This window comes from Stegodyphus dumicola, chromosome 3 (genome assembly GCF_044657685.1).
Source record: "Stegodyphus dumicola isolate Sdum_Otavi_A_Nest chromosome 3, ASM4465768v1".
Lineage (NCBI taxonomy): Eukaryota > Metazoa > Arthropoda > Arachnida > Araneae > Eresidae > Stegodyphus > Stegodyphus dumicola.
Window position 1 is genome coordinate 142,663,426 of NC_140770.1, and position 15,269 is coordinate 142,678,694.

The window sequence follows — 15,269 nt, forward strand, 5'->3', positions numbered from 1 at the left end:
AATTTGCTGTTAATGGAAAGAATTATTATTAACACTTATAACTGAAGAATTTTAATTGGAGTAAATTGCGTCAGATTGAAATTAATTATATAATTTTTAATAATGTTTTAGTTTAGTATTCATGTGCATATTTCATCTTAAAATTCATTCCCTCCCCTTCTTTGGAGTTATAATATATTTTAATTCTATTTGAAGTTGCTGGAGCCATCGAAAGCCGATATTCATGTTGTCAAGGGGATTCTGAATCTGATGGTTGTTGTGTCAGTGCGGTAAGTATTTATTTTATGGCAACATATAAAAGAAAACATTTCTGATTATTGTTGTTTTTTATATACAGTGTGTCTGAAAATTCATTGAACAAACTTTGTTTTGGATGTATGACAAGCACATCAAAAAAAAAATATATATATATATATTACATAAGGTATGGTCAGAATATAAGCAGGAGGATGCTTATACAAGAGGCAGAAAGTGAAAAATTGTGCTTTGCTGCAACTGCTTAAAATAAAAATCACTACCCATAATACAAGCTTGAGAGTGTCAATTCATTGATTATTGTTAGTACTCAAAGAGACTAGACATTTTCCATATAGTAGCAACAATAAATATTGGCAATAAATTCAGCAAATTGAAAGAAGTCTTTGTCAGAGACTCATTAGATGTCTGTAAAAAGAAATCCAGACATGACAAAACCAGTGATCCTGGTGCTTGACATATAAGCCCATCATAGCTAATCCATAGCCACTTAAGTATTCATATTTGGGGCTCAAGTGATTATGATCTTTTATTGTATTGGTAACCAAATTTCTGCTGAAACTACAGTAAACATCAGATGGCTACTGTAGGAAGCTCTCTAAGAAAAAGAATTCTTCCTATTAAGTTAGCTTGAGATAGTTAAGGCCTAATAAAGAAACAATTTTCATAAACCATTCAGTATTAATCCCCTCCCCAAAAAATTTATTTCTCAGCATGCGACTGCATAACTTATTAATTCACTTCTTGTTTATAGGTGAACATTATGAGAATGTTTGTCCCATGCATTTAGAAACATCTTGTAATGTTGAGAACTAACATTTCATATTCACAGGGTTCGTATGACCCTTTAGAGTCCTTAAAAGTCCTTAGGTTTTTTTTTAATCTGTTTTTAACCCTTAATTTTGGCCGAAATTGGCAGGAAGTCCTTAATTTTAATCGTCTAAAATTTCTGTCTGTTTTTATAACTTTCATTTTGAGTGTGAATTAGCATTTTGGAGGAATATTTTTGGTGACTCACTGACAAATACAGTTATCTTTGGAATATGTTCATGGGTTGTAATTTGTTCTTATTTCTAATATAAATGGTGGAATACTTGAGTTTCTGAACAAGAAGTGAAAAATAAGGATGTTGAAATTATTTTATTTTTTCTAATGAAGAGTTCTTAAACAACTTTCACTTTGGGGGATGTGAAATCTTTTATTAAACTGCTCTAAATTTGGCAACTTATCAGCATTTTGGTGATTTTAAGATGAGTTTCTATAGAAAATTGTTAATTCCAAGATCTGGGAATTTTTCAACGATATTTTTAAAACATTGTAACATTGATAAATTTCATTAAAATAATGGTAATGTATGAAAATTATATTTAAAAATAATGTTAAAATAAAATATTTTTATTTTTCGCTGTCATATTATAAAAGTTCCATTTTGGCCACTTATTATATAATATTTTGTATCAGTATAATGCTATAAAGCACAGTTTAGGAAGCAGTTCTTGGCAAAAGCAAAATAGCTATGTAATTAATTAAAAATGTCTTTCTTTTAATTTTTTCATGGTAAGAGTTTTTTCCATGTAATTGTCTCAGAATAGGCATCAGTTTTTCTGTAAAATTAATTTAACATTCACCCCCTTTTTTTTTTCAAAATATTTCTGGCTTTTTGTTGTTACAGAATTCATAGGTGTAAATTTTCTTCAGGATTTTAGACACTGCAGCTTGGAAAGTTTAGAAGGATTTGAAGGCAAGGTTTATAGTCCCACGATTCTGGAAGATTCCAAAAAAATGTAACAAAATTAAAAATGTCTCCATGGTATTAACCCGTAAAATTTTACAGAAAGTTTGTGATGAATTTCTTACTTTTTCGAAAACATCTGGAAGAACATTGAAAACATAATATTTGAATGTTTTACTTCTGACACTCGAGTCTTTTCCTGAACATGTTTATCTTCCCTTTATTTTCTCTACTTTTCGCTAGACACACATGCACAGGCACTTTTTATTAATAAAAAAATTGAAAACTAACAGTTTAAAAGAAGAGGTATCTAATATGTCTTAATGCATCATGCACAAGGCTGGTGCTAGGCATTTTCCCACTTGATGCAATCTCTTTGGATCTTAAATTCTGCTGCCTAGTGTCTTTCTGAATTCTGCTTCCAAATCCTGCTCTAAATTCTAAAAGTTTTGCCATTTCTAAATTTTGATGCTTGGTTTGTGACTAAATTCTAAAAATTCTGCCATATCAGCTTTGTAACCAGCCCTTACCATATGTATTTCATATTTCTTCTGAATGTTCATATGACTTATTTATTAACCATTGCCTTAAAAGAGCAGGTGTTAAATACTCACTCTAAATCATTTAACTGATAGGAATATGATAATTTGTTCCTAAACCTGAGAAGGCGGTATAAGTTGGATGACTATCAGTTGAAGGATTTGTATATAGTGTAATTACTCAGTTGTATATATTGTAAAAAGCTAATTGTCTTCAGACTTATGTTGTTACTAAAAAAAATGGGCCTAGTTCATAATCTTTAGTCAGTCTAATAGCTCTTTGACAGTAAAAATTCCTTTTTTTCCTTTCTTAAATTCTTAATCGTTTCGTCACCACAATTAGCCAGAAATTAATTAATTTCCATTTACTAGTATTTTCAAAAAATAAATAAATAAATAAATAAATAAAAAAAATTAACAGACGGTTTCACTCAAATAAGAACTCCTCAGAATACATCCCTCAAGAATTCCGAGTCCCACCCACTACCATAAATTACTTCACCCAAGTCTTACCGACTGATATTATTCAAAGCCCCCACTGCCGCTAAGAATTTTTCGGACACCCTACACTTCTGAGTTAGACTCGAAGAGAACACTTTGCCGACTCCCCACTAGAAAGAATATAAGTTACTTAATACTTTTTCTGGCCTTCATTTCTTCATGTACATTCACTGTTCTTATTATTTTTTTTATATTATTTTTGATTTGTTTTTGCAAAGTTTACATTATTTATCTTATTTTGTGATATCCTATGTTTATTTCAACTTTATACTTTGAATTCTATTTCATAATGATAATTTCCAATATTAAATTTTTACAAATAATATAGAACTCAAATGCATAAACACGAGGGTGTTGGGGACGGTTACTCAAGTTTTTTCGGGTTTCTCTACAGAAATTGCTTTTCACTCAAAATTGAATTGGCTAAAATGCTTCATAAGAATAAGTTCTTCGAGTATCAGCATTGGTTCATAATCCCTTTTATTCGCGGAAATATTTGGCCTGACTAGAATTGCCGGTTTGGCTTAACCTTATTACTCGAGTAAAGATGAAACACCTTCGTATTTACGTATTTATTTATTAATTATTGCTCATTGAACAGGAGTTGGTTTGTTCCCCTTGAAAAGTCAGCTAATTTCCGATCAATGACAATGATTACATGCTTCTAATTTAATTTTTCCTTTTACAATTGAATTTTTGTTCTTCATAATTATTTAATTCCAGTCCCCGTTAAAACATTATTAACATATTACTTTCAAATTACTTCAAAACATCTTTCAAAATATAACTTACCAGTATGGATTCACTCTTTTAAAATAATTCTACGTTAATTAATAATAATCAATTAATCAATATTGTTTAGGAATTAAATTATTATTAACTTACTTTGCAGCAATTGCGCAAGTAGTAGTAACTTGTTTTCGCACTAAATGAATTTAAGATCATACAACATTATATATATATATATATAGTGCTGATTTCACCAAATTATACATATCTTTTTGGAGGTATGCTGCCTGGGCCCCACCTTATGTTTCTGTGGTACTGCAACAAAAATTTCCTGAATATATACTTTTCCAGTCTTCTTCAGTGATTTAACAGCCCATGCTAGGTCCTGACCCTTTTTATACCCTTCTTTGGGTGCTGATTAAATTATGATGACTCTATGCCCATATGTCCTGTAAATTTCTGCATTGTTTCTTCTTCTGCAGAGTCTGTCTATTTGAGTACTTCCAACAACACTTCTCAAAAAACTTTCCCTCAAAGACTGCAAGTATTTTTTTATACTTTTCATCCAGTGTCCAGTTTACAGTACCATATGTCAATGTAGGTCTAATTAAACATTCATAAATTGTCAGTATAGCTGCTCTTTTATTAAAGCTTGATTTTGGATATTTCTTTAAACCAAGGAAGCATTTTTAGCGTTACTCTGTTATGAATTTCTGGGGAGATATTGTTCCCTATATTAATTAAAGAGTCAAGATATGTGAAACACTCAACAACTTCAATTTATTTTTTCAATTTTTAAGAAAAAATGATCGAGTTTTTATTAGTTCATTGCATATATTTAGTTCTTGTTTGATTGATGACTTTTTCTAGTCTGCTAGAGTACGGTTTAATAAGATGCATGTTTTTACGTTATGCATTCAGTTGGGTTAGTAAGTTGATAGAATTTGATTCTCACCATTATTGTAGACGTGAGTGTTGCTTACATTGTACCATTTGTGTCTGGCTTATAGACGGGTATCAAAATTTGTTTGGAGGTTTTTTAAGTTCTGGGTGGAATCTGCATAGTGTTTGAGTCATTGAAAAAATATTTAGTATATTATTAAATTTCATTTACATTTACATTTTATCAAAATAGTAGTTAAAATGGTACTTGTATAGTATTGAAGTTTTTATCTTTATAGGGCCATGTATTTGAAGGGTCTGAGGCTCATGTTTTGAAAGGATATGTTAGAACTTTACCCAAAACCCCACCTCCTGATAAATATTATGGAATTTACGCTTTGGATTGCGAAATGGTAATATATTAATTCTTAAAATAATATTTTTTGTTGTATTCATAAATAATTATTTATTTTTATGAGTGTATCAGTAGTTATTTTAAGTAACAAGGCAAAAATTAAATTTTCAAAAATGAAAATGTGTTATTATTAACAAAATTATTCTCTAAGCTCTGTTCATATAATGAGCAATATTTAAAAACATTTCGTAGAATACATTTTAACTTGTGAGTGTTGTTTATTCAGTCTAAGATATCCAGTCCAGTATGCATAATCTTGATGCAAAGTAATTAAAGAACTCTCTATTATTTAGTTATTTAGCAAAATTTTTCCTTATCAAGATAATAATCTAATTGTGAAATATTGAACTTTTGAAATTTTTTCAGGGTATTAAAGGAATATGTAATATTTTTTGTTTAACATTCTAAACAAGGTAGTGATTTAATTATAAACTAATACATTTTGAATTTCAGGACTTACATTTTGATTAATTTATCTACAATTAATTTTCATCAAATGTAACAGAAGATTAAATAGGAAGAGAAGCATGTCATTGTCTTAAAGCATGCTGTTTCATGCCAAAACTTAAAATTGGGCAAAACAACAATTTAAGTGAGCAGAATTTTTTTGCCTCTGAAGAAGAGGGACATGTGTCAAATTACTCTCAAAATCAATAGAGTTTTATCTAAAATCCACCCCAGAATTACTGTTTTGCCTAATTGCAAGTAATAGAAGATACTAGACAAAGAATTCAGTTTGTAAAATTGTTGATGGTGAACAAAATCATCTTTTCAAAGTCATTGGGTATACTGCTAGTTTTATTGAAACTTTATACCAGAACAATTTTATATTGTTAAAAATCAACAGTTTTGAGTGGCCTGAATTATAAATGATGCAAGCTACAAAAAGGCAAATAAAAATAAATGACCAAAAAGAAGCATTTACTTACAATTACTATGTAATATAACACTGTATAGTGTAAACTAACTGCAAATTAATTCTGTAGACTAAAGACACTTTTTAGTTGTCTAATTCTTTAGATCTTTATTATTTGTTATTGCTAGTTAATTTGATAATTCTACATTCTGTCAAAGAAATTTTTGCAACATTTAAGTGATATTGTCATGTAAAATTTCTAAATCAGTTTTCTGGCTTTTGTTCCCCTCTTGAAGGACCATAATTTGTGTGTGTGTGTTCTTAAATTTTCTGTAAAAATTTTATTATTCACATTTTATTATAATTGTGTATTCATTCATAAATAAAGAGTTTATTGTGAAACTTCAGTTATTAATTGAATGTGGTGCAAATGTTTTACTTCTGTGTTTTTTTAATAAATTTATTATTTTTTTATTTACTTTTTAGTGTTATACAACAGCAGGCTTGGAACTAACAAGAGTAACTGTGATAGGAACTGATCTAAAACCAGTATATGAAACATTTGTAAAACCACAAAATAAAGTTCTGGATTATAATACAAGGTTTATTTTCTGTTTTGTGCATTTTATTAGCAAAAATATATGAACTTTTTTTATACCATGTATATACCATATGATGTGTGTTATTTATATGATTGTATATGTATATAACAATAAACTATGGGATTTTTCTCTTGTAAAGCTGTATATACTTAGTTGAAACCAATTTTGCAGACATATATCATTTAAGAAATCTAAATCATCGGAGTTCCATAAATACAAGTAAAGTGTAAGAAGTTAAAGCATTTTTTCATGTAGTGCTGCTGTCAGATAGCCTATTATGACATATAAGTGCATATTGCAAACATATTAAATATGCTTTTGTTTTTTTTAGCTAGCCGGTATTAACTATACACACACACGGGGGGGGGGGGGGATTTTATTTTATTTTACTTTTTTATTTTTATTTTTATTTATTTATTTATTTATTTTTTTGGTAAGTTTTTTTTAGGTAGCTTGCTTGATTAATTTCTACTATAGTTTGAAACTTATTTTGTCAATAATTCTGAGCATTTTTTTATTTTGAGTCTTTATTAGGTTTAATTGTTGAATTTAGCAAATTCTTGCATTTTTTGCATTATTGCCTACATTTGTTTTGCAAGATTCCTTTCAAAATACAGTATTAATACTCAAAACTACTTCTGCCACATTTTCTTTTACTGGAACAAAAGATACTGTAAAATTTCATCATTAAAACAAACATTCTGCACTGAATGTGTGTGTGTGTGCTTGGGAAAGGAATATTATTTATTCATCAAATTTCTTTGCAGGTCATCACATGCCTCTATTTTCCAATAATTTATTTAGTTCTGGCAAAGCATTTTTTTTTCTCACCAATAAAACATTCAGAAGTAATAATCAAATATTTATAATTACACAAAACCCATTCCCCGAAATTACCCCTACCACCAAAACATATTTTAAAGTTTAAAATTGGGCGAGATTAAGTCTTAAATTCAGTTTGATTCTTAAACACAATTTTTTCCTCCATATTTGGAGAGAATATGACATTTAATTTTCTTTTTATTTAGTTTTAAAGGCTGTTGCCTTCATCTCTTATTTTAAAGTCATAAGAATGTCTCTAATTTTGGTATTCATCTAAAAAATTCAAAGAAATTTTAAAATTTTAATAGGGTTAAATTTATTAAAATGATTTTCTGTTAGAAGTCAACAAATAACAATTATGAAATTAATCTAGTTTTGTATTTTAGAAAATTTTCAAATCTTTTGAAAAAGTTGATTTACCTTCCATAACTGATTGAATTTGTTTGTACTCTTAATAATAATAATAAATTTGTAAGCTTAAAAATTGCATATACAACAATCTTCAGTTAAATGCTAAGTGAAGCATTGGTAATTATTAATTAGTACCGAGAAGACTGATAGCTATCTGATGTATAAAATCTTACGGCTTTTAAGTGTACAAAATTTAAATTCTTAATATTTAAAGGAGTATGTAAATGCATATTGACTCATTTATTATTTATTTATGCATTTGTACATAAAATACATGTATAAATCATGTCCATTTGTATGTCAACTCTGTGAATATATGCAGAATATCATTGTCTTTTATTGAGGCAAGAACTGTATTTGAAATATGTGAGTGTGGGGAAATTGTTTGAATGGTGGTTTCTATTTGATTGTTAGATCACCTTTAAAATTAGGTACATCTAATTTTGTCTTTTGTTATATGAATCCATGAAGTCTGTTAATTTTCCCTTCCCTTCTGATCAAAGTAATCTTAAGTTAAAAGAAAATGCTATAGTGGCATTTGAAAGGGATAAATTGCAAGGTGAATGGACAGTGGTTATTATGTCCTCCCAAAACAGTACTATTTAGAAATGTTTTTTGTAAAATAATGTGCAGAATTCCAGTTAAAAATTGCATATGAAGCTGTTAAGGAGGGGGAATTGTAAGATGGAATAACTATGTCCTATCTCCCCCCCCAAAAAAATACTATTTAGAAAAGATTTTGAAAAACTATGGACCAAATATTAGTTGCTTATTTTTGGAAAATTATTTAAATATTGAAAGTTTTTAAAAATTGAAGGTACAGAAAGCAAAATATATTACCTCATTCTTTGAATTCTGTAAATAATAAAAATAATACTTTTGAAATTTTTATCTGCAATACAGTAAGTAAGTGCAGCTTAATTCAGTGTACACTTTATTAAATTTATATTCCCATTTAATTACTAATTGTGTAAAGCTTCATGATTTTGAATAAGAATACTGAATCAGGTTTTAATTCAATAGATAGATTCTTTTTGTTTTAACTATGTTTTTTTTTTTTTTTTTTTAAAGTTAAGCAGTGATATGCAGATTGTGTAGCTTTATAATCAGTGCATTAAATTTTGTATATGCAGGCTGTTTGAGCACAGTATTTAGAAACTTTCAGGAGAGATAGATTACACCTAGATGATAGAAAATCACATAGCAGTACAAGGTCAGAAATGCTTTACTGTTCCCATTGGTGATGACACAAAACAGAAGAAACGAATATATATATATGCATATAAAAATAAGGTAATACATTACCAGTCTCTATATGCCAGCATTGTCGGGCAGTGCTTGTTGCCCCAACATCTGACATGTGCAGTCAATCTCATCTTTCTTTTGCAAGTATTGCCGCAACTGTTGGAGAATGCACATACCTGCTGTGATGCATTCTGCCATATGGTTTGAGCATGATAGGATCCCTTCATATTACAGCCTTAATGTGCATTTCAACCTGAATGCAATGTATTCTCAACATTGGATCAGCAAGGATGGTTCAGTGCATTGGCTAGCAACATTGCCAAACTTCACTTGCATTGACACTTCCTCTGGGGGTACCTCAAGACAATGGTGTATGAAACACCCTGTTAACAGTTCTGAGGAACATGTTGCACACATCATGGCAGCTGTTGGGGAAGTCCGGAACATGACCAGTATTTTCCAGAATATCAGATCTTTCCTGTGTTGGAGATGTGAGGGACAGATCAGGGTCTGAGGTCATAATTTTGAACACCTTCTTTGATAGTTGTCTTTGTTCTTACTTCTTGATTTCTGCTGTACTAAGCATAATAAACATGTTTTCTTACTCTGTTCATGTCCATCCTTTCTTGTGTTTTGTGTTGTCACTACCGTGCCAGGAAAATGTTTCTGACCATGCAATTGCTATGTGATTTTCCATTATCTAGTGTACACTGTCTCCTGAAAGTTATTAATTTCTTTGTTGAAACAAAGTAGATAGATGCACGGGATAATGTAAATATAAAAATTAATTTTTTTACATCACTTTTCCTTGGTATGTATTTTAAAATATATAGAGATTTTGTTTTCAAATGGCAGACATTTGCATTGCGAGTATTTGACAGAAATAGTTGAACCCATCACTTAATTAACCATCGTATCACCAAAAGCATTTCCTTAGGTGCATTATAGGGTATGGATTCATACTGTACCTTCAAGAAGAACGGTAAGGCACACATAAACAACCAATATAAGCAGGAGTCAAACCTGCCTTCTAAATATGCCAAAGTTATTCTCTGTAACTTTTCTAGTTTTGATTTTTTTTTTTTAATCTGTGGTATAATATTTCTAAAAAAGTCTATCATAAAAGTTTTGATAAATAGTTAACTATGATTCATTTTTCTTTGGATTTTATTTTTGCATTTGTCACTTTATTTTTTCAAATTTCCCTTCAGACTGAAAAGCTTTATCCAATAGGTGAATTTATTCAACCCAGAAATTCTTGAATATCATACATTTTTGTTCGTGTGAACTTATTTAAGAGCATGAAAAGTATTATCTCTTTTTTTTTTTTTTTTTTTTTTTTTTTTGTATTTATTATAATTCTTTGGTATAAGAAAGTTATGACCATTATTTTATTGTTTTAATTAAAATTGCAGATTCAGTGGCATTACAGAAGATGATTTGAAGAATGTACGTACAACAATACGAGATGTTCAAGCTGTAATGCTATGTATATTTAATGATAAGACAATACTTATTGGGCACAGTTTGGAAAGTGACTTCAAGGCTCTAAAGGTATATTTTATGGGTTTCATTTTGAGTATTTCAGGAAAGCAAGTAATATTTGATTTTGTGTTTTAAAAAAAGTGAAATATAAGTGGACTTTTTATGTGCAGTATGACCTGTTAACAAATTCCTTCATCAATATATTATCTTTCAATGTTTTTATACAAAATTTTGATAGTTTATCAATGCTGAAATTATTTAAAAAATTTCAGCTTTATTTGTATGATAGGTTAAGAATTATTCTTTATGACCAGATTTTTTCCCTTCTTATTCTTTTTCACATTTGCAGAAGTTTGTGCAAAAAAGTGTAATATGCCGTAATTTACTCAAAAATAATTAGCTTTGTTTCTGTTCCAAAATTTGGTAGGATCTTATAAATGGATACTTTGATAAATGAAATTACAGTTTGCAAAATTAAATATATATATAACTTACTGTGTTAAAAGCTGATTCATGTTTTTGCTCTATCAGTTGATTCATAAGACTGTGGTTGACACATCAGTTGTATTCCCTCATAAAATGGGGCTTCCATACAAGAGAGCTCTTAAAACACTGATGGCTGAAAAACTGAACAAGATTATTCAGAATGATGGTAAATTTTTTCTATTATCTTTCAGTTACTGAATTGAATATAGTTGAACATTTAATAATGATCTTTCATTAATACATGTCAGAATTTTCTTCATCATGATATGACAACAGCAGCATAATTGATTGGAAACTGGTGTAGTAGATGACTAGATAGAATTTGGAGAGAAGCATTGTCCATGGCAAAGTACTTAAACATCATTTTCTTAGCACATATTTTTTTAATTGGTAGAACACTAGGGGTGCTAAACATGTCCCACTATTAGATACATAATTATATCTCAAATGATAGAGAATAGTTAGTAGAGGCTAAGCAGCATGCTGCCGGCATTAAGGTGAAAGAGTGATGCGTAATAATTGCAGTAGTATTTATAAGCTAAGAAAGTCTTTGTTTTATATCTAAGCGACAGTTGGGCAAAAGATTTCGCACTATGGTTACTTCAGGAAAAGCATGATGTAAAATGGTAAAATAGGGAGCCTTGAAGAGGGAATGTAAGCAATTAAGAATTTAAAGGACCATTCCAATTAAGTTTTCTTTGTAATAAATTTTCTTCATATTTTGATATATATATATATGCACACATTAATTTTTTGAAGAGGTAGAGCAAATGTTTTTCCCCAATTATAAAAATTTTGTGATATATGTGTCATTGTGATGGATGATTTTGATTTTGTATTACACTCATGAATTGACCTTTAATCATAAATGAATGAAAATGATTCACCTGTGTTATTTATTTATTTATTTATTTATTTATTTATTAGCTATAACTTGCTTTGCACTAGAATGTTTTGCATCTCTGTACAAATAAGTGATACCATTTGTTATGCTTTTTAAAAGCTTGTAAAAGTTTGAAGACTAAATTCTAATACTTACCTGTAGATTAAAGCTCCCATTCTCTGAAATAACTCAGATTTCAACCCATCCATATTATTAAAACCAAGCATATAATTATGTTATTTCTCCTGTTGTTTTTCTTAATGTCATGTTTCGTATGTTTTTATAAAGTTTCTTATGTTATTTTTCTTAATGTTATGTTATGTATGTTTCTTATGTTATTTTTCTTAATGTTATGTTATGTATGTTTCTTATGTTATTTTTCATAATATTGATGAGCATAGATTAGCTAAAATATGAAGGATCTAGTAATATGCTTAAATTTTGAACATTCATGTATTAGTAGCAGTTGTCAAGATTATGTAGTATGAATTGGTGAAAGTTAGCTCAAACCAATTTCAGTCTGGTCTCCTGCATAAATCTTTGGTATAATATTTGTAGCAGTTATTTTGCCATGATTTTACTTTGTCCTTTAGAATAATGTATCATGTACTCATTACTATTAAAATAGTAAACCTATATAATTAGAAAATTTTTGCACATTTAATTTTTTTGTTAAAAATATGAATTTTTTTAAAATAGGTACTGTGAAAGAAAAATATAATATTTTTTGTTATTTTGCAGTTGGTGGTCATGATAGTAATGAAGATGCTGTATCTTGTATGGAGCTTATGGTTTGGAAAATAAAAGAAGAACTGAAAGGCAACAGATGATAATATGAAGCTCATTTAGATTACTTGTACTGAAATCTCAGGAAAAGTTTTTTTTCGAACATAATGCTAGCAATACTTACTTTCTGTTCATTGTGTGATGTAGTGAAATTTTTCTCATTTCTTTTCAGTGTATATCTTTTCTTTTAATCTGAATTATGTGTATCATACTTCTAGTATATATTCAATAAAGGAAAAGTTTGTTGATTTGTAATCTTTAGAATATGGCTTAAATTTTTGTTTAGTGTATATTATTGTTTAGTGCAAGATTTGGTTGGATATATATTTTATGATAGTTAAACTATTATTTGATGTAATTTTCTGTTTTAGAAATCTGTTAATTTTCATAAATCCAGCAGATTATGAACTTCATGTTTTCTTAAAGGAATATGTGAGAAGACCTGCTGTGAATAATAATATGATAAGTTTTTAAATTCTATAATTGGAATATAAGCATAATTAAAAATTGTACGTATTTAACTTTTTTTCTTTTAACAAAAATGAAGCATTTTATAAAACTTACAAAGATTTATTTTTTATTTTTTTTTTTATTTTTATAATGAAATTATTCTGTACATCTCATTAAATGACTTCAAATTCTCCATACAAGTCGTACTTTTTTTTTTTTTTTCCTCCTTTCTTTTTATTAGAAAATATTTTCAGAGCTTAGGTGTATATACCATGAAAACAGTTTGTGTGTTAGTTGAAGTACTAAAATGTGTTTCATATATTGTATGAGTGAATTAGTAGAATGAATGCATTCATAGGATTCTGTAAGATGGATTTACACATGCAGTAAAATGTTTTATTATTTTTATTTTGTTTTATGAATTTTCAGTTTTAATTTTTAATTGTTCTAGGAGGATTTGGACCACATGGCTTCCAGCATTATTTAAAAAAAGTATGGCTATGCATGAAAAGACATAAACACATGAAGTATTTAATAAATACATTTTCATAAGTGACAAAGTTTACTAGAAATTCCATGTGATACCTTATAATATATACATTAAGGTAAGGGCGTAGCTAAAGTTTCCAGCGCCCGGGGACAACTGAAGAATTTGCACCTTTTTCTGTGTGCCAAGAATGGAAAACATTTCATTAAAAAATTTTGTAGCATCAATTTGGCACCCCTTGGATGGTGCGCCTGGGGACAGATGTCTCTCCTTTCCCCACCCTAGCTATGCCACTGCATTAAGGGAAGAATACAGTGTAAAAATTACTTTTAACTCACTTCTTTAAGCAATCTCTTGTACTATATTTGAATTAATCCAACATTATACAGTGTTGGAAATTTGTAAATTATGAAAAATTTTGAATGCCTAAAAATGGTTAATGGGTATTTATCATTATTATTTATTTTGGAGCATCAAGATATTTGCATCAAAAAATTCATGTATATATTAAAAAACTCTTATATATGTTTGAAATTTCCAAACATTAAAATTATTAGCAGCTAAGTATTAGATCAAGTATTAGATCTTCTATGAAATGGCATAATTGCTGTAGAAAATGGGAAGTAAGTGTTAGTGAAAATGATTGATATCAAAAAATTATATTTTGTTAATTTTGAAGAATGTGAATAATATATGTTTGTTTGTGCCTTTCAACTAATATTGTCCTGAAAATAAGTTGCTGGCAAATTTAAGTGAAGTGCCACCGCACGTTTCTGCTGCTGTATTTAATGCCCATTGTTTAATCCTTATTATATATGTATAATAAAGCATTTCATTTGTAATATTGTGTAGTTATTTCTTTGTTGCTGAGTTAAAATATGCATGGTGCAGAGAATTATCTATTAAATGTTTTGCATGATATTACAAAATATGAAATTCTTTTGGTAAAGAGGTTTAAAAGACAATATTTCCCTTGCTTAAAAAGTGCTGGGATTTTAGACTTAAATACATATAGTCATGGTTTGTAATATCATATTTTCATATGTATTTTTTACTTCTTTATTTTCATGACACTGCTTTGGAAAATATTATACAGTATTTTCTTATGGAAAGTATAGGTCTAGGAAGGTGAAATCTGAAGGCAATGAAAAGATTATCAGATAAAATCATGAAAGCAAATAATGAAAGTTGAATGGATGTTGTGATGATTTTTGATGGCCTAATTTCAATTTGACAACTTCTTTATATACCAATTAAAAAAACCTTTCAAAGATTTTCATGCAAAATGTACCGCCCGATATGTGTTTTGTGACTTGCCATCAGGAAGTGGAATACAGTGGTTGAGTTTAAAAGTGATGTATAAAAGTATTATGGAAGTCAATTACACCAATACTAAATGAGAAAATTCTCAATAAAAGTCTTTTGATTTCCATTTCCATGAGTAGTTTTGATTGTGAGTTAATTTGACAAAAATTGTTAGGGCAATAATTTTCAGAATTAAATATGTTTGATACCTAAATCTGAAATGTGATTATTCTTCACTGCAGTTTAGAACTTGCAACTTGTTACAAGCTATTGATGATAATATTTAGGAGTTTGAAAGAAAACCATTATTCTTAAAAGATCTGTTGTAAGTCCATTTTGGGTTTAGATAGGAGATAAATATGGCAACATGCCTTCTTGAACCATTAATATATACCGAG

General features: G+C 28.8%; 1 protein-coding gene across 1 annotated transcript in view; it reads left to right on the forward strand.

Annotated features, from left to right (window-relative positions):
• LOC118191845 (RNA exonuclease 1 homolog) overlaps positions 1–14,408 on the forward strand; it is an 82,656-nt gene extending 68,248 nt beyond the window's left edge. Inside the window, exons 10-15 of the mRNA XM_035362702.2 lie at positions 196–269; positions 4,938–5,051; positions 6,396–6,511; positions 10,405–10,543; positions 11,006–11,126; positions 12,585–14,408. Of these exons, the coding sequence (XP_035218593.1) occupies positions 196–269; positions 4,938–5,051; positions 6,396–6,511; positions 10,405–10,543; positions 11,006–11,126; positions 12,585–12,673 (653 nt within the window). The 3' untranslated portion in view covers positions 12,674–14,408. The remainder of the gene's footprint in view (positions 1–195; positions 270–4,937; positions 5,052–6,395; positions 6,512–10,404; positions 10,544–11,005; positions 11,127–12,584) is intronic.
• The last annotated feature ends 861 nt before the right edge of the window (positions 14,409–15,269 follow it).